General features: G+C 49.4%; 1 protein-coding gene across 1 annotated transcript in view; it reads left to right on the top strand.

Annotated features, from left to right (window-relative positions):
- LOC139826743 (dynein axonemal heavy chain 9-like) overlaps positions 1-18,972 on the top strand; it is a 56,263-nt gene that overhangs the window by 2,170 nt on the left and 35,121 nt on the right. The window contains exons 2-13 of the mRNA XM_071803143.1: positions 2,269-2,465; positions 3,119-3,277; positions 4,757-4,887; positions 6,520-6,731; positions 6,925-7,158; positions 9,663-9,830; positions 11,711-11,827; positions 12,552-12,702; positions 13,682-13,796; positions 15,624-15,692; positions 16,640-16,766; positions 18,655-18,910. Of these exons, the coding sequence (XP_071659244.1) occupies positions 2,269-2,465; positions 3,119-3,277; positions 4,757-4,887; positions 6,520-6,731; positions 6,925-7,158; positions 9,663-9,830; positions 11,711-11,827; positions 12,552-12,702; positions 13,682-13,796; positions 15,624-15,692; positions 16,640-16,766; positions 18,655-18,910 (1,936 nt within the window). The remainder of the gene's footprint in view (positions 1-2,268; positions 2,466-3,118; positions 3,278-4,756; positions 4,888-6,519; positions 6,732-6,924; positions 7,159-9,662; positions 9,831-11,710; positions 11,828-12,551; positions 12,703-13,681; positions 13,797-15,623; positions 15,693-16,639; positions 16,767-18,654; positions 18,911-18,972) is intronic.

The raw sequence follows: 18,972 nt of genomic DNA, 5'->3' as shown, positions 1-18,972 counted from the left end.
CTCTGCCCTTTGCAGTACCATGGACGGCTTTAGAACTCATATAAACCACCTGAATGCTGATCCACATCAGCTCTGTCTATCAGTGGGGTCCTTGTGGGACTGATGTACCCACAGGTGCTGGAGGGGACATCTGCAGGTCACCTACTCCAAACCCCTGCTCAAGCAGGGCCATCCAGAGCCAGTTGCCCAGGGCCATGTCCAGGTAGCTCTTCATTATCTCTAAGGATGGAGACTTCACAACCTCTTTGAGCAACCTGGGCCAGTGCTCGATTACTCTCATAGTGAAAAAGTGTTTTGTGATGTTCAGGAGCCTCCTGTAGCTCAGTGTCGGGTTATCTCAGGTGGGCTGATGTTTTCTTAAAGAGATCGTCAAGAGGTTCGAGTGCTTTTGCTTTGCTGTGTTATTAGCCTGAACTAGACAATGTTGTTTCGGTTTATTCCTGATGGCTCCTCACCTGGAGAAGTCTCAGGAATGAGGCTGTAATGGGAAAGCAGAGGAGCTGCTGGATTTGAGAAGCTCTGATCATGATGTTTGGTATATTAAGATGGTGACTGATAGATTGGATTCCCAAGAGCAGGCTGCCAGACTGGTTATCCTGGTTTTGTGAGAAAACACATTATTTATACGGGGAGCTTTTGTTTTGATGAGCCCCGTGGTCTTGCGAAGTCTGCACAAACAGTGGTTTTGCATCACGGGGTGCCAATAGCATTGCAAGCACCGTCTGCTATGGGTAGATGGTGGGGTAGGAACACTTTGGCAGATCCTGTTAAATCCTGTTTTCTGAATGCCTTTGGGAGCCGGGATTGTGCGTCCCAGCTGCGTGTTTGCAGGCTTTGCTCTCCCCTGTGCAGACATGCAGTATTTCTGCAGGGAGCAGATTGTGCCTGGTTTTCATCCTATTTTCCTCTCAAGCTTCACTTGAAGGCAAAAGCAGCGGTGGTGCTGGGTCAGGCAGATGGGGTGGGTCTGCGTGAAGGTGAAAAAGGTCTTGAATTTCCTGGGGTTGGGGTCGTGTGTTCCTCTGCCCACACTTTGTCTTTATTCGGTGAGGGGTCACAGCTGGTGACCTTGTCCACTTGTTGCTTCACTCCTGCGGTGCCGAAGGGAACACACCTGCTCTGTGGGCTGGGGCTTCATCCTGAGTCCAGTTATCATTTTAACAGTCAGAAAGAAAATGAACGGCTATCATTTGCCTGGTTACAACATCACTGGCATTAGCAGTCCACATGCTTTAAGTAATAGAGACACATCTTGCTAATAATGCAGCTAAAACTGCTGAAGGTGAACTCGTCAGCACCTGCCCGTGTGTTCCCTGGGGTTGTGCTCCCCCTTCCCACGGCTCCCTGGGCACGAAGGTGGCTGGTCGGGTCTTCTTCGGGTCTACAGAGCCAGCCACAGTTCCAAAGAGTCTTCAGCATCCTGGGACAGCACCATGGAGGTGCTGAGCTGCTTTATTCCGTTTCAATTTTATGTCCATTTGCAGCTATTTTTATGCCTTTAGTCACCTCCCCCCCCTCCCCTACCCCCACCCTGAGTCCAGTAACACAAAGGGCTGTTGTTTGTCACTAGGGACAACCTGGCTTTGTTAGGCTGTTGCCACAGGCTGGTCCCAGTGCAGAGCCAGCCAGGATAGGTGACAGACACGGTGTTGCTGTCACAGCTCAAACAAGCCAAAAGCAGCTCAAATCTGGGCAAACCCCGACCAGCCCCACAACCCCATGCTGCCGGGTCAGTAAAAGTGCTGATAAAGGCAAAGCTCCTGTTTGGTGGGCTGCAGCTGGGACCTGGGGGACCCTCACCACCAGTGTATCCCAGGGGGTACCAGCAGACCTTCCCTTGCAGCACACTGAGCTCAGCCCAGCCCTGGCAGGCTCAAAGGGCAGCCTGACGGCTGTGCCCATGGGCAGGGACATGGGGACCAAGCACCGGGGACAGTTGTGAGGGCAAGGGACAGCAGCCCATGGGGCCATCTCCAGTTGCGGGCTTGAAAGGCTGGGAGAGCCTGGGGATGGGGCTGCTCACTTTGCCTACTGGCTTCCACCCTCCTTGGCTGCTTGGATTTGGGGAAAAGGGTGTTCTGCTGTATAAAGTGGGCCTGTAGAGATGCCCATTCATCATCAGCTGCCTCTATTTCACATGGGAACTGCTTGAGACAGCAATGAATATGGGTCTCCAGGCTTGGCCAAGCACAGACCTCAGAGCCTGGTGGCCCGTCCGTCTCCTGCTGCACTTTTTTCTCCATTGGTCTTCCGTGACTCCCGCTGTAGGTGATCGTGCCCATCCTAACGAACAAGAAGAACCATCAGGGCTGGCCACAAGTGGTGTCACAAGACATCGTGCGTCATGTCCACAACCTCAAAAGTACCATTTTCACAGTTGTTGGCCAAGTAGACGGCAAGACCTTGCTGCCTCTCCCAGCTGGCTCAGAGGGAATTGAGGACATTGATCTGGAAAATGAGAAATCGTGAGTACCACCCCAAAATAACAGGTTCTGGAAGGTCCAGAGAAGCAGATGCGTTTGTACATCAAGTTGTCATCGTGTCTGGGCTGCGTGCGTGCCCCTGTGGAACCCCAGGAGATGTGTGGGTGCAGTGGAATGAATCACTCCTCAGACAGGACGTGGTGCGGGTGGGATTTTGTGAGAAGTTACTGCTTCCAAGGCAGTGGGGTGACCTGTCCTCAGCTTCCCAGCCCACTTGGTGGTGTTTCTTGCTGAATTAAGTGAGTTAATGACTGCAGGGATGTAGAATATTTTGAGGGAGAATGGTATGGGGAGAGAGAATCTTGCTGGATGTGTGAGTCTCCAGGTCAGATCCTGAACCTGAATGGATCTGATGTGACAATGACTGGCTGTGCAGAGAGGTGGCGACTGGCTCTTCATTTCCACCATTCACTTTATGAACAGTGTTGTTGCCCACACTGCTGCAGACATTCAGCCGTTTTCTCCAGAGTGTAATTCCTATATTAAACCAGTGACAAAATCTTATGGGGTTTGATTGTTTTGTGGTTTTGAAATGTGAAACCCTGTAAAATCCAGCTGCCCACACGGCCATTGGAAGTAGATCCAACTGAGCAATGCACATCAACAAAGTTAATCACGTACTCTGTTTACTACAGCATGGAACGGATAGATAAATCTCTGGTGTATGCCATGGAGTCGGCCATCATAGACTGGAGCCACCAGATCCCGGAGGCACTGAAGAAAGAGCCTTCAGAGCCTCTCCTGCAAGGCAGCAATCCGAACCCGAAGGTGGAGCTGGAGTTCTGGAAGAACAGGTACCCAGAGCAGCCTGGCCAGTGCATGGTGCCCTGTGGTGCTGGTTTTGTGTAGAGGGAGAGTGCTGGTGGTGGAGCTGCTAATTCCATGAGTTGAGAAGAACAGGCCACTTGGGGTTCATGTAGGCTTCAACTAAGGAAAATTGCTCCCGCACAGAAAATCATCATGATCTGCAAAGTGCCTGGGAGGTCACTGGGCAGCTGGCTGTGTTTTAACTTAGCCCCACCACAGGGGCTACACCTCAAGGGACTTTTTTCAGAAATGCCCTTTACAGGATCCCAGGCTGGTTGGGCTGAAGGGACCTCTGCAGATCCCCCAGTCCAAGCCCTGCTCACGCAGGGTCACAGAGCAGATCACACAGGTGGGTCCAGGCGGGTTCGAATGTCTCAGAGAAGGAGACTCCACACCCGCTCTGGGCACTCTTTCGTCACTGTTCACTAGGAGCCATCCACAGGAGTAATTGCTGATGGACACCTGCTGGGGGCTGTCTGGAAATGGTGCATCTCAGCTGGCTGCTGTTCATCTGTCAGGGCCAGAGGGGCTTTAGATGCTCAGGAGCCTGGGAGTGGTATTTCCTCCTGCCCTTTGAAAACCTTTGTGCTGTACTGGTTCAGGCTGACTCGGGGCAAAGCCCTGCTGGCTGGAGAGCTGTTGCTAATGCCTGCAGAAACACGATGGCTTTTTTTCAGCGATGTTCTGTCAGTAGCAGAGCTGCTGTCATGCTGAACTCAGCACTTTCTGTCCTGTAGGGTTTGTCTGTGCCTCATGCAGCTTTCTCCCATTTCCACAGTCCATGTGTAGCTGGAGGAAGCCCTGAATCAGGCCCAGGGGAAACAGATGATGTTGGGGGACAGCTGATGGCCCAGTGTAGGTGGGTAACATGGCCACCAGCATCCTGGTGTGCATCAAGAACAGTGTGGCCAGCAGGCCCAGGGCAATGACTGTCCCACTGTACTCAGCGCTGGGGAAGCCAAACCTCAAATCAGTTTTGGGCCCCTCAGGCCAAGAAAGACCTTGAGGTAGTGGAGTGAGTTGAGAGAAGGGAATAGAGCTGGTGAGGGGCTGGAGCACAAGTGTGATGGGAGTGGCTGAGGGACCTGGGGGGTTCAGCTGGAGAACAGGAGCTGAGGGGAGACCTTCTGATCTCTGCACTGCCTGAAAGGAGCTTGGAGCCGGGGGGGGTCGGGCTCTGCTCCCCAGGAACAAGCGCCAGGATGAGAGGAAACGGCCTCAAGTTGCGCCAGGGGAGGCTGAGGTTGGATCTTAGGAAACATTTCTTCCCAGAAGGGGTTGTGAAGCATTGGAACAGGCTGCCCAGGGCAGTGGTGGAGTCACCATCCCTGGAGGGGTTGAACAGTCACAGAGATGACATTCTCAGGGACACGGGGCAGTGCCAGGGGTTAGGTTATGGTTGGACTCGATCTTGAGGGTCTCTTCCAACCAACTGATTCTGTGATTCTGTGTCTCGGTTGCTGTAGGTGTGATGACCTGGAATGCATTTACAACCAGCTGACAACGAGGAAGGTCAGGAACATGATGGAGCTGCTGGAGAGAGTTGAGAGCAGCTACATCCCAGCCTTCAAAACCATGCTAATGGATGTTGAGGCAGGTGAGATGCTGGGGCAACTTTACCACAGTGCTGGCTTCTGGCCTTTCTTCATGGCCTGGTGTGACTGATTTCAAGCCAAATCTTTCTAGTTTGTGAATTGAGACTGGGCTGCTTGTGCTTGAGTCTAGGCTTTTGTTTCCAGGCTGGGACAAGCTCCATCGCTGGTCTGTTGAGCCAGACTCTTGCCAAAGTTCAGGGTGAATGGGTTTGGGAATTTATTCTGCTGTAATAAAGTGTTTGCATTACTCTAACAGGACTCACCTCAACTTCCACCAGCTCCTCTGGTGTTATTATGCAGGAATGGGAGTTCAGACTAAGAGGACAGATCTTGTACCTAAGACTGCTTTGTTAGAGCGCTGCTTCTCAGGCTTTGGCCACTGCAGCCCGAATTTCCTTGCTTTGCTTTGCTTAGGGGAGTTGAGCGCAGCCCAAGGAAATATTGCAAATCCCTGTCTGTAGTGAAAAACAGTGTAGTCCTGCTGGTCTGTCCCTGCAGACCAACACAGCTGGACATCCATGTCCAACCCAGCTGCTCTCTGGCACAATGAAACCATCTAGACTGTGTTAGCTGTGCACGTGCTGGCAGAAAACACTGTTCTTCACCACTTCACGTGCAAACATTGAATCTCTTAAGGATCTGTGTCACACTCTGCATTGTGCAGTTTAAATGGGCTGGAGAAACACCCCTTATATAAGGAGCCAAGGGTTCATTGTTAAACTAATTAATACTTTCAGGGTTTAATCAAAATACAACAAATATTTGGTTTTAATCCGGCTACAGCGATACTAACCCTAATTGGATAATTTGGACTATAATTGTTAATTTCCATTACAGCGCAGTTCAGATTTGTGTGCACCTGCTTTTAAGTCTCTGCCCCTTTCCCTGGCATTGTACTGGTGTGGCTGCTGTTGGTGGACTTGCTGGGAGGGTGATGCTGATAGTGGGAGTCTCTTCTTCCTTGGTCTTGGGCCTTAGGGGTTATTTTTGCATGCATTCAAGCACTTCTGTCACTTCTTGTTGGTCCACAGGTTTAATTGCACAACGATCTGGTTTTATTAATGCTTGCGCTCTGGGGTAATTCTTCAGGGTAAAACCACACAGCTGTACAGAGCTAAGCTAAAGCTTTCGACGAGTCAGACATCAGTTGCTTTACTGTTGACAGGTTTTCTATTACAGTCAGGACTAGTGGGGCCGTCGTCATCTGCCCACTGGACAAGGAGTTGCTTGAGCCAAAACTGAGCTAAAAAGGGCTCAGGCCAAGGCTGTACAGCCTGTCGTGCTGTACAGCAAGGCCGTGGCTCACAGCCATGGCAGCACTGTATTTTTGGTGCTGTTGGGCAAATTCCGTGTGACTTTTTAGCAGTTGTGGACTCAGGCTCTCCACGAAGCCCTGTCCCAGCTCCCTGTCCCCTGCCATCACATCAGCTTATTTCTGTTCTGGTTACTGCCGCAGGTGAGTGATGTTCACGAGTGAGTGACCTGCAGCACACAGGTGGCTGAGGGTGCTCAGTGCTTGTCAGGACAGTTTCTTTTCCCAGGCACTTTTCCATGTGGTGAGGCCAGCACCTAGCTGGGAACCCAGCACACCGCAGCTGGGTGGTTCTTACCGCTTCTCACGTCTCTCAACACAGCTTTGACCGAAGCTCAGGACGTTCACCTGCACCTGACACCCCTCAAGCGCCGCTTGGAAGACGTAGAGAGGGTTGAGTTCAGCGAGGGGAAGCCTTTCCTGCTCCCCCTGCTCCACGTGGTGTGTTTGATCTGGGTCACCTCCAAGCACTACAACATGCCCGTGCGGATAGTGGTGCTGCTCCAGGAGATCTGCAACCTTCTCATTGAGCAGGTCTGTGGCTGTGATGCCTGTGTTTGCAGTCCCCTGTGTCCCCTCTCCCCTTCTTCCTATTGTCCTTCCCTGGAAAAGTGATTCTTTAGGCAACATTTAACTTAATAAACGGGTTCAAATGTGTTCAACACAAGAAGTCCTTGTTTTCCATGATGGCAGAAGTGACCTCTCAGGTGTGATTTTGCTCTTCCAGGCCCTGGTGTACCTGTCTCCAGAAGACCTTCTGAAAGGGGACATGGAGGAGAGCCTGGGCAAGGTGCGAATGGTGCTCGGTATCCTGAACATGTTCAAAGAGGCATTTGAGGAGAGAAGGGAAAAACTGCACATGTATTATGAACCAGGCCAAGAAGTGAGGGAGTGGGACTTCAGCTCCACGATGGTGTTTGCGAGGCTGGACACCTTCCTGAAGAGACTGGAGATGGTGGAGGTGAGACTCTGGTCTTGAAAAACATTGCAAAGCGTCAGGAGAACTCTGTAGCCAGGAGATCACTTGCTGGCATCTTTCCTTTCTATAGCTTCACCTGATACCAGGGAATGGGGCCACTCTTTTGCTGTTAGGTCTCCTGTTACAGCGAGTCTCAGACTGTGTTTTACTATGTCCTGCTCAGTGCATATGTAAGCTGGTCAGGTTGATAGGTGTGTTTTTTGCTCTCAGGAGTCCCGTTGGACTCCTTGCTCCTGTTGGGGCAAGAAAAGGAGGATTACTGGAGGTGTGGTTTGCACAGCTGTAAATAAAGCAATGTAATCTCCCAGGTCTCCTGGTGCCATCAGAGACAGATTTAGGTTATGGTTGGACTCAATGATCTTAAGGGTCTCTTCCAACTGAAATGGTTCTATGATTCTATGACACCCGAGAGCTGGGTCCTGCCTGTCTTGGAGAGGCCAGATGGCAGGATCCCCTTGGCTGTGCCACGTGGGCCTGGGGAGGAGCAGGGACACGTTCCTCACCAGGTTGTCCCTTCGCATCCTCATAGCCCATCAAACTGGGGTGCTGTGGCTCAGGGGTGTCCCTGTTTGCCAGATCTGTCACCTGAGGCAGGGACATTGGGGTGTCATCCCTGAGCTCCCAGTGTGGCCAAGGGCTCCTTGAGCCACAGGAGATGTTCTGCAGAGAGCAGGTCTGAGTGTGAATGTGGGAGCTCCCTATGCTCTCCTTACCACATGGCTGTGTCTGGAGACCACAGACAGACACCATATGTACCTGTTATACAGACACTGTATATACCTCTTATACAGATACTGTATGTACCTCTTGTACAGACCTTGCATGTACCTGTTATCTCTCACGTGGCTAACCACACACATTCATCTGCTCTCCACACACATCCCAAATGAATTTCTTTGTTGATTGTTGCTGCGTTCTCAGTGTGTAGGGTTGGATGGCCAGTGTACAGGTTGCTGGTGTTTGCAGTTTTACTGCTTTAAATGTGCCATATACTTTTATGTGTTCCTTAATTAACTATGTTGAAAACTGTCATGACTGGTGCCTATTTTAAAAGTATTCATAATGATGGTTTCCAGTAGGGTTTGATGTGAAATAAACCAAATTATGCTGGTCAGTGTAGAGAGGAATATAAATAGACACAGGAATAACTGCAGGTTATCATGAGGACAGTGTTGGTGACAGGTTTACTGGGACCCTGTAAAGGCTCTGGGGCACTGACTGCTGGGATTCCATGGATGCCATGGGCACACTGTGGATATGGGCTGCAGACAAAAGCCAGTGGGGAGGTTTTGAGCTGGGGCACTGTGCGTTTTGACCAGTGTCTGTTTCCTCCTTCCGTGGCTGTCCCACACTCCAGGGACAGTAGAAGCTGCAGTATCTGGAGTCAGAGGGAGAGCCTGCGGAGTGAGCTGTAAAACAATAATTAAAAGCATAGTGCACACCAGCCTGTTAATGAGGAAAACTGCTGCATCCCTCTCCGTCTCAATTTCCCCTCATCACTTCATTTCAAGCAACCTTGCAAGACAAAGCAAGGGACAACTGGTATTTCCACATTATTTTTTTGCCTTACTAGGTATTTGTTCAAGCGGATGTGCTGGTGTGTCAAAGTGAATATGAATGCATATGTGCATTTGTTTTCGAATTTTCATAAAAGCTGCAGTTACACTGGTGCATGGGTAGCCCATGAGCACGTGAAGAGGGAAGGATCCCTTTCCTTTGGTTCGTTGCCCTGTTTCATATTACGTGTCTGTGGTAAAACCTGCTGCCCTGCTCGGGTGGCCCCAGGACAAGTGCAAGCAGAGAGTGGCCACCAGTACATTCCTGTGCACATTTCTCCTGGTCCTCTGAGACAATGGATGTTCAACCAGCCCTTACTTGGCCCTACCTAGGGAGACAGATGAGGTGGGATGGCAGCAGAGCTGCCCAGTGCTGCCACCACCACTGGGGGAGCGGGACATTTTCCCAAGAGGTGACACTGCCAGGCTGCAGAGGATGGGAAGGGAAGGGAAGGACCCGTGTGCCACCTCAGCAGAGAGGGCCAGCGGGGCAGGTGCTGCAACACCCACTTGGACACGTGGAGGTTTGACTGCGCAGGAGCTTTGGACAGTTTGGGTACCTGTAAATATTAGAAATCTGTCCTTGGTTAATACCTATAAAATTGGGATTCTTAGCTATGCTGGATGACATATAAGAGTCTCATATCCTGCTTTGGATCTGTCCTTTAAATACACTTAAAAGCGATTTTACAGTTGTCATGGTATTTCTAGTGGCTGCAGCAGGTCTCACTGGGCAGGGACGTGTTATGAGCAGCCACTGATGCTCAGGACAGGCAGATCAGGCTCCCCCCTTCCCATCCCTGCCACCCAGCCTGAGCACCAGCGCTGTGCTTGGGAAGGTCCCTCAGCAAGTGCAACTCTGTCGTGACAGCTGTTGTCATCTTCTTTTGTCAACATCATGACCTGTGTCTCCCTCCGTTGACTTTGAAGGATCTCCTGGCAACTTCCTTGGACTTGATGAAGCTGGAGAAAATTGAATTCAGTGGGATTAAAGGGAAGACCCTGGGCCAGCAGGTCCTGGACATGTATGAGGAATTCCAGGAGGCATACAAGGTGTTTTCAGAGCGAACCTATGACTGTCTTGACCTGACCAACACGGTAGGTGGGACCAGTTTGCGGGAACATCAGGAACATGTGCATGTTTCCAAAGCAGCAGTTTCCTGCTATCTTCTTCCCAGCTCTTTCCTCCTTTCATTATGATCTGATCTGGTACTGGAGGGAACAGGGAGCCGCTGGCCTTTCCTGCAGAGATTTGGGACTTCTTGCACGTCTATATCTAACATATCTTGCTAGATCAGCACCTTAGATCAGTGCAGCTGGGAAACTGGGATTTCCATGAGTTATGCACAAGCTTTTGCTGTACATGGTGCTTGCTGAGGTATAAGAGCTATACCAACACCCACATCTCTTTGCTTTCCTGCTCTTGGTATTTACCATGTTTCCCCAAAAATAAGACCTACCCCAAAAACAAGCTATAGCATGATTTTTCAGGATGCTTGAAATATGAACCCTGTTCAAAAAATTAGCCCTAGTTACAGTTCATAAAAAAGTCAATTTAAATAGGGTCCAGGCAGCTATACATGTAAAAAAGTAAGCATCTTTTGCAGCAAAAATTAATATAAGACTCTGTCTTAGTTTTGGAAAAACAAGGTAGTTTGCCTGATGAGGGCCAACTCAGATCATCTCTGGGATGTGTTCGCTCCTGCCTAGATGAACACATGGCATCTGGGGCTCTCAGAATTCAAGGATGCTCTATTTTATTATCAGTAGTGCTTTAATTAAAGGAATATTCCCAGCCCTCTGGGACCTGCCTGGTGTGGGGATGGGTGGCTCGTGCTTTGCTTCCTGCAGCTCCCAGTACATCTCTGCAGGGGGTGGCACGTCCCCAGTGTTTCTTGCTGGAAAGCTGCTTGCTCCATAGCACCCCTCCTTCAGCAGGGCAGGCACAGAGGAGAGGTGACAGTGGCTCTGCAGGAGGTGGCTTGGGTTTGGTGACCCCATGGCCATTTGTGTGACTCTGAGTCATGTTTGTTCTTTCAGTGCTCTAGTTTTGCACCCTCTGCCACTGCTGGAGCCGTTTTTTTTAGCTAAAACATGGCATCTGGATCTGCTGGAGCTCAGCAGTAGCAATAGTAAAAGCTATTTCCTTGCACTTTGTCCTTTGGAAAAGAGACACATGACCTCATTTTTAGTGGTTTTGTCCAAGCTAGAACAGAAGGACTGTCACGGACTGTCAAGTTCAGTCTTTGATTTGGACTCTTTTACGTGTAGGAAAACAAATATAGATGTTACTCTTGAAGTTCAAAGGATTTATTACAATTGAAGCAAGAAAAGCAGTGCAAGAAGATGATGGAAATTACAGAAACCCAGTACTGTTGAGTTTGAAAAGGACCTCTGGAGATCACCCAGTCCACCTTCCCTGCTCAAAGCAGGCTCAGCTAGAGCAGGACTGTGACTGGTCAGGTGAAATATCTCCAAGATTACCTATGTCCAAGTGTGGAGACTCCACAGCCTCTCTGGGCAACCTGTGCGAGTGTTTTGAAACTGCCTCACTCACAACCAGCTCACCATGGAACCACAGGCTTGTTTTGACTTGAAAGTAGGTTGGATTTGGGACTCAGCAGGTGCATCCGTGGGTTTTCTGGATGATGGTGTGGTCTTCAGGCCAAGTGGTGGGGGAGAGGGTGTGGAAATAGTCCATCTTGCCTGTAGGCTGAAGATAGTGCCATGTGGGCTGTGGAAAGCCCTCAGGACCAAAGGGTCCCTCCCAGAGAAAGGGCCAACATCTCAGCCATGGGACAGCACAGAAATGTTCTCAAGCTTCGTGAGGACTTTGCCACGTTGCGATGGCTGAAGATTGGCCAGAGGAGTGGCTTAGTTCACGGTGAATAAGAGAGGGCATCTCTGGATCGAGGAGTTACAGGTACCTTCCTAGTGCCATCTTGCAGCCTCACAGCTTGTGTTTTGCCTTTGTGCAGGACTTTGAGCAGGATGCCTTTGGTTTCCAGCAGAAAGTAGAAGACATGGACCGTCGGCTGGGCACCATTTTCATCCAGGCTTTTGATGACGCCTCCAACTTGGACCACGCCTTCAAGGTTTGTTTATCGCTCCCTTGCTCTTCCCTAAAAGGGAAATCAGGGCACCCGGCTCGGTGAGAATCACGCTGAGGAGACCAGGCGGTGCTGGAGCCACAGGCACATGGGGCTGGTGTTTGCTGGTGGGACAGTGGGACTTGTAGCTTTTGGGCTGCTCTTGGTTTGGGATGCTCAGGCTGGTGGGTCCCTCACAAAGCTTTTGGATGCCAGGAGATATATTTGTGTCTCTCTCTGCAAGTTGGGGGAAATCATGCTTTTTCTAGGATTTCCTGGTGAGAATTGATATTGTTAGTATCAATTTGTTAATATTATTAATACATGGATCTGTTTCAGTTTTGGAAACAGGTTTTCTAGAAACAAAGCTGGTTTATTTATCAATTAATCTATCTTGCAGAAATAATAAATGGTATTTTTTTAAAAAAATCAATATAAGCATTTGTAGAAAAGCCTTTAGCAAGTGACAGTGTTTATCTTTGTAAGTTTTTTGAAAAAAATAGAAAATCTTGAAGCATTTGAAGAACAACAGTTGGAATGTGGTCCAACCCCAGAGAAAGTCTGAGAGGCCCCGTAACAAAGGGAGCAAATTTCCTTTTTCCAAAGTGCCCATCGGTGCGGACAGTATTGAAGCCTCTGGGCTGGGGAGGAAGGTCCCAGCTGATCTCTCTGCAGGAGTCGGGGTTGTAAATTTTTCCCCTCTTCTTTTCCTGCGTGTTCACCCCAACAGCTGCTGGACATGTTCGGGAGCCTTTTGGAGCGACCGGTAGTCGCTGCAGATGCTGCTGGCAAATACTCCGTCCTCATCAGCATGTTCAGCAGGGCCCTGGACCACGCCAGGCTGATCTACTCCCGGCACATCCAGGCAGAGCTGAAGCTCGGTAGGTAGAACGTGCTGAGTAAAATGGGTTTTACAGGGAGTTTGATTGAGATTAATTTGGGGGGGAAATGATTTATTTTTCTAAGGAACCCAAAACTTTACAAATTGCAGATGTTTTCAGCCTCTGTAGCTCCTAGTGGCAATGGAAATGCCTGGGAAAGCTCTGTTCTTAGTATTAAAGCAAATAATTGGTTAGGAGTAAAAATACCCTTTTTCAAATGTGTATGCATGATATGTGACTGGGAATGGAGACACATGCTGGGCTTTTCTCCCAGCGAGGCTGTGACAGGAGGTTTCTCTCCACATTTGTGTGCTGCCTCCAACACCCCATGGGACCTGCAAACCCACTCATGTGCTCCTCAGAATGAATTTATTTTGTTTCCCTTACAATGCTTAAAATGCAAAGTATGCGAGTGGGACTTTGTAACCAAGGGTTTAATCAGCCTTTTCCAAGTTTATTATTCCCCGTGACTGTTGGCACAGGGGGGAATGGGTGGATTTCTATCAGATTATGAGGATTCAAGTGTGTCATTTTGAACAATAACCTATTTACTTGCCTCAGAAAGATCATACTGGAACGAGACAAGTCCTGGACTGGAGAGAATCATGGAGAGAATCATTTGCTGTGAATTTGTGGTTATTGTTCTGTGGCTGTTAGATAAGACGGACAGAAGTAACTCCTGGTCAGAAATCCCTATGTCAGTGTTTGTGAGGGGCGGGGAATGTGTCCCAGGCAAGGGACACCTCACATCAGCTCAGGTTTGGACATAGTCTGGGCTTCTCGTTCGATCTCAGCTCCTTATTCAAGATCCAGAGGCACTTGCCTTGGTCACAGACCTACATCAGTGTGGCAGATGTTGGATTTAAGGAAGGAAGCTGGGAAATCAGAGCAGTTTTCTGCAAATGAGGTTCTGTTGTTGCATCTTTGGGGTTACAAGTGCAGCGTTCAGTCAAATGCTGTTCCAATGTGCCCTCCCCAGGATCCCCCCCTGTGCACAAGAACATGCCGCCGGTGGCTGGAGCGCTGCGCTGGGCGCAGGAGCTGCGAGCGCGAATCCAGGTGCCGTTTGATCACTTCAGGCACATCCCACATCTGTGCGTGTCTGTTCCAGCTAAGTTGCTTTATGACCACCTTGCTATCTTCTCTGTAATCAATCTGATTTTCTTTCTGTGGTGAACATTATCCCATGGTTATAGCTGAAATAATTCTTAGTCAAAGAGGTGTGAAGTGGTTGCACTGGTGCTTTTCAGCTTCCTTGTGATCATTATTTTTTTTAAGAAACTCATTAACTGGATTTGTTTTGAAGCGATTAAGAGGCACAGTGGGCTATTCAGCTTTCAGACATAGTTCCCGGGTTGCAATTGAAAGAGGTATCAGAACCTTTCCTGCTGCAATCCCACTCAGCATGTTCTCCAGGACCTCCTCAGCTGCAAGTCCTGGTTCTGGCATCATCCAAACTGTGAATAGCAGAGAAGTGCTGGGCTGGACTCAGCTGAGATGGGTCGATGGAGCTGGGTTTGCATGTTGGGGAGCAGACGAGCATTTTGTTGGGCAGAAGAAAACTTTCTCAGCGTTAAACAAAGGAGCCATCTCCCAAGATCAAGGAAAGAAACCAATGCTGGTATATTTATCACCCAAATGCTTGTTATAACGGATGGTGTCAGGGAAGTATGGCCTCATACTCACAGCTGGCACCACATGAGACAACATTTAAGAGCTCTGTAAGCAAGGCAGTGTTGGACTTATGACAACTGAGGATGTTCCAGGGACTGCACCTGGTAGCTCACAGGAATGGCTTCACGTGTGCTGGTCAGGATTCTGTGTAAATGGATCCACTTTTTTAATGTACTTGACCAAAATAACTTGACCGTCACTGTACCATGTTTGTAACCTTCTCTCACTGTATCTTGCCATTAAGTGTCTTTAAGTGCACAGTTATTCTGCAGCAGCAAAGACATTGGTGCAATGAAACAAACTCTTGGGCTGTTCCCAGCACAGAGCCCAAGTTATCATGTCTGATTTGAACCTAAATGGCAAATTTTTGTCCACCATGAAGGACCCAGATCTGCATTTCACACTGATCTTCTGTCCTCTGTTTAGAGTAGTTAATAACATGCTCTGCAACGGTGGTGACATGATGCTGTTGAAAGGGAAAAAGGATTAAAAAGGAGAAACAAAAGTGGTTTTGCTGGGATTTACTTGGATTTGCTCAGAGGACTTGTTTACTTCCAGCAGGTTTCTCAGCACTTGCCCAGCGGTGACTGCTCAGGCGCTCCTTTTTTCCAGCTTTTGGTTAAGTTAATTCAAGTTTTGTCAATATGTCCTCCAAAATCAACAACCATCTTGAGGAAAACTTGGATATTGTAGATGAAACAGTGGGGAAAAGACAGCATGATAAGAATTCCTCTGGCCTGCTGTTCCCTGGGCTGTACAGCCCTGGCAGCGTGGCCAGGGCTCTGCCTCCCGCACTCTGGGACACCTTTGCTCTTCGGTTTGAGGGGCATGAATTGGGCACCGCCAAGAGCTTCATCTGCCGGGAGCCACACTCTGCTTCTTTCTGTGCCTCTTTGACCTCAGAAAGTGGTGGCTGGTGAGCAGAGGTTGCCCTGCTCTGTGCAAACACCGGAGCATTGAGTATGTTACGGAGACCAGTGTTCCTCCAGCAGCTCTGGGCCCTTGTTCTTCCCCCAGGACGTGGTTCTCATTTGCCAGTTGCCATGCAAACACCCGCAAAAGGGCGCACTGGGGCTTGGAGAGCTTTTGTGCAGTGAAATGGTTTTGGGCGATATGGTGGGGTTGGAATGTAAGATCCCCAGCCAGGCTCTGCCTGCAAGGTGGTGGGTGGTTTTGGGAAGGGGTAAATAGAGACTGCAGCCTCACAGGGCTAAATGTAACGCTGAGCTTGTCTGTTGTGCCACCAGCTGCTTGGACTCTGCTGAAGGAGGAAGGGTGATAGAGAAGTATGAAGAAATGATCCAGCTGCTCGACAGGTAAGTGGTGGCTCAGGCATGACTGTAACTATATGAAAAAAAGCCAAACCTTATAGAATCATAGAATTGTTTTGGTTGGAAGAGACCCTCATGTCCATCCATTAACACAACCCTGGCACTGCCCCGTGTCCCTGAGAACCTCGTCTCCACGTCTGTCCACCCCTCCAGGGATGATGACTCCACCACTGCCCTCGCAGCCTGTTCCAATGCCCGACAGCCCTTTGGGGAAGAAATGTTTCCTAATATCCAGTCTGAACCTCCCCTGGTGCAACTTGAGGCCATTTCCTTCTCCTTCTCTAAACCACCTTTCAGCACATTTGCAAGCCCAGGGCCTGAGAATGTCTCTTTCTAAGCCAGAAGGAATTTTGTGATGAGAGAGGAGGAGGAATCCTTTGCTACACACCACAGTCTTTCTGTGATATCTTGAAATGAGAAGTTTGCATGGGAGGGACAGGGGCTGTGCAGCCCAGCAGAAATGTTGGAACGAGATTCTTTTGGATGTAGGAGATGCTGTGGTAGAAAACCTGAGCTGACCAGAAGTCTCAATCCACTTGTGCCCATTCACAGTGTACTTACCGTGGCTGTAATGTGTGTATTCCACAAGTGGGAGTGGGATTCGTTGCACCTCACTTAATATCTTAATGTTTGATGCTAAAACTGAACTGATTGCTCTGAGCTTTTGAATGTTTGTCCCCAAATTTGAATCCTCTGCTAAGAATGGTACTTGGGGGATCTTTGTTTTCCTGACTTGATGCTGTCACTGGTTTTCAGGTGTTTGTCTTTGAAGCCAAGATCTTTATGGAGGTGGTGTGGGTGGGTTTTAAATATTCCTTGATGTTCTTCAGCCCTCAGAAGTGGACTTGGCTTTTATTTGGTTCTATGTCTTGGTGTGCGGGCTTGGCAGCTACGTGGTGGATGTTTTAATTTGTTTGTTTGTTTTTCGGCAGGTATCAGGAGAAGCTCTATGCAGACTGGTCCCAGACAGTCTCTGAAAAATCACAGTACAACCTTACTCAACCGCTTATGCGGCGAGATCCAGAAACCAAACTGATCACAGTTAATTTTGATCCCCAGGTAAGAACTAGCTTTCCTGCCTGCTGGAGGGCACGTCTCCAAGCTGTGCCCCACCGTGCATGGCAAGTCTGGTGGGATCGCTACTAGATCTGTTCTGCTGAGGTCCCTGGAGCATCTGTTATGGGTGACATGAATTGACCATCCCCTTTGTGGGCTCTGTCTCCTGGTAAAATATCAGGATTACAGTTTAAGCAGCGCAGATTGTAATTAAAGCCAGAAAGTCTGTGAGTAGCCAGATGTTAACTGGTGTCAACATCTCCAGAGCAGGTTGGTTTGACGCTGGTGTGGGGAGCGTAGGAGCATCATCCTACAGACGTGGGTTCGTGTTATGTTTACCTGAAATCTGAGCTTCCTGAAAGGGTATAAAAATCCCAGGAAAGGTTTGTTTTGTTACTTCAGTGTTGTGGCTGTTGGATTTCCTTAATTGTGGTGCAGGAGGCTTCCAGTAGGTCTCTGTTCCCTAGGGCTGCCCTCTCCAGCACAGGGAGGCCTGACCATCCCCCTGCCCAAAGCAGAGGCAGGGTCCAAGCCAGCAGAGTGCAGAGGTGGATTCAAAGGTTCTGGGGCCTGATGAGAGCTGGGGCCTCTCAAATGTGAAATGCCATTTGCTGCGGAGGTGCTGAATCTCAGGGGCCTGGGAAAACATCAAACACTTCCCCCTTTCCCGGGGACTTGCTGCTGTTAGAGAAAAGTGTTGAGGTTCCAGAGCTCATTCCAGCTTGGCTCTCAGACAAAGGATTTGTCCAGCTCCTTGGAATCTCCTTGCTAAGGTGGGAAGCAAATGGCCCCAGGGGATGTTTTCCACCCTTCACCCTGGTGCCAGGGTTTGGAGCCTGTGACGTGCTGAGCATGTTCTCAGCTCCAGTCTCTGAGTGCTTCTGCGCTGCTCTCAGCTTTCCATACTGAGGACTGCCTCATGTCCTCAGGTGCCTGCTTAGCAGCCCCTTCATGCCCTTCAGAGCAGATAGGAGCACCTCATTTTGCCTAAAGGGAGGATGTATTTGCAACCCTTCAACATTAAAGAATCTTCCAGAGCTCACCTTCCATGGAGGAGAGGGAAAGAGGGTAAGACATCCTTGACACCATGGTGGGGATGTCTCAGACATTCCAGTGCATAAAAGGGAGGGGAGTTTGGTTCTATCTCACTTGGCCTCCTGCTCCCTCAATCCCCTGCTTTTCCCTTCCTCCCATCCCATCCTCTTCCATCCACCTCCTCAAACTGCTCCCTTCACCCTTCTGCGCTCCGTCTTTCTTTCCTCTTCTTGTCATTGTGGACATAGTCACTTTAGTATTGTAGATACTCCTCACCCCTGCCATTGCCCATACAATATACTGAATTTCTGTCACCCAGCCAAAATGTGCAGTTTCAGGAGCATTTTCCCTCTCACAAGCCACTAAACTGAGCAAAGATTTTTTTTTTTTGTCTTAGAAGTGATATATTGCGTTGGAAGACCTTGCTGCTCCGTTTGTTGCAGGGATTCACTTCTACTTGGGTTTATAGTTTAATAACCCACTCAATCCCGTTCCATCACAACTCAAAGATGCTTTTGGTTGTGCCTCCTCCTGCAGGCACAGTATTGCTGAAAGACTGTATTGATGAGGATAGCTGAGAAGACCAGAGATCATCGTGGCTTTTAGAGGCTGCACAGGGTTTGCTGGCTGGGTAGTTAACAGAGCTATATGTCTTTGATTGGGAAGCAAATCAGAGGCAAAGATCAATGGGAGGGAGATGGTCTGGACTAGGAGGTGTCCAGGCCCTTCTCAGAGCGTACTGCTTTGTGAATAAAACAGCAGGAACCCCCTAAGATCCCCAGAATTGACGGGAGGGTGTCTACCAGGTGAATGGGGAGGATTGTCTCACATTCAGCTCTCTGCCTTGTTTCTGCAGCTGGTGTCGGTGCTGAGGGAGCTGAGCTACCTGTCTGGCAGCCGCCTGGGAGCCATCCCACCCACGGCAGCAGAAATCTATTCCTCCAAGGAGTCATACCGGCAGCTGGCGGCCAACTTGGAGCTGATGGTGAACAGATACAACAAGGTCCTGAAGACAGTCCTGGAGGTCGAATACCCTCTCATACAGGAGCAGCTGTGGGATATTAACTTGAAGCTGAAGAAGGCAGAAGAAACACTCAACTGGAAGATGGAGGGTGAGCTAGCTCTGTGTTAGGGCAAAAGAGGCCGTACAGGATTTCACAGAATCCCAGCCTGG

The sequence above is a fragment of the Patagioenas fasciata genome, unplaced genomic scaffold (genome assembly GCF_037038585.1).
Source record: "Patagioenas fasciata isolate bPatFas1 unplaced genomic scaffold, bPatFas1.hap1 Unplaced_14, whole genome shotgun sequence".
Taxonomy (NCBI): domain Eukaryota; kingdom Metazoa; phylum Chordata; class Aves; order Columbiformes; family Columbidae; genus Patagioenas; species Patagioenas fasciata.
The sequence above is the reverse complement of the archived record's forward strand: the minus strand, read 5'-3'. Positions and strand labels throughout refer to the sequence as shown.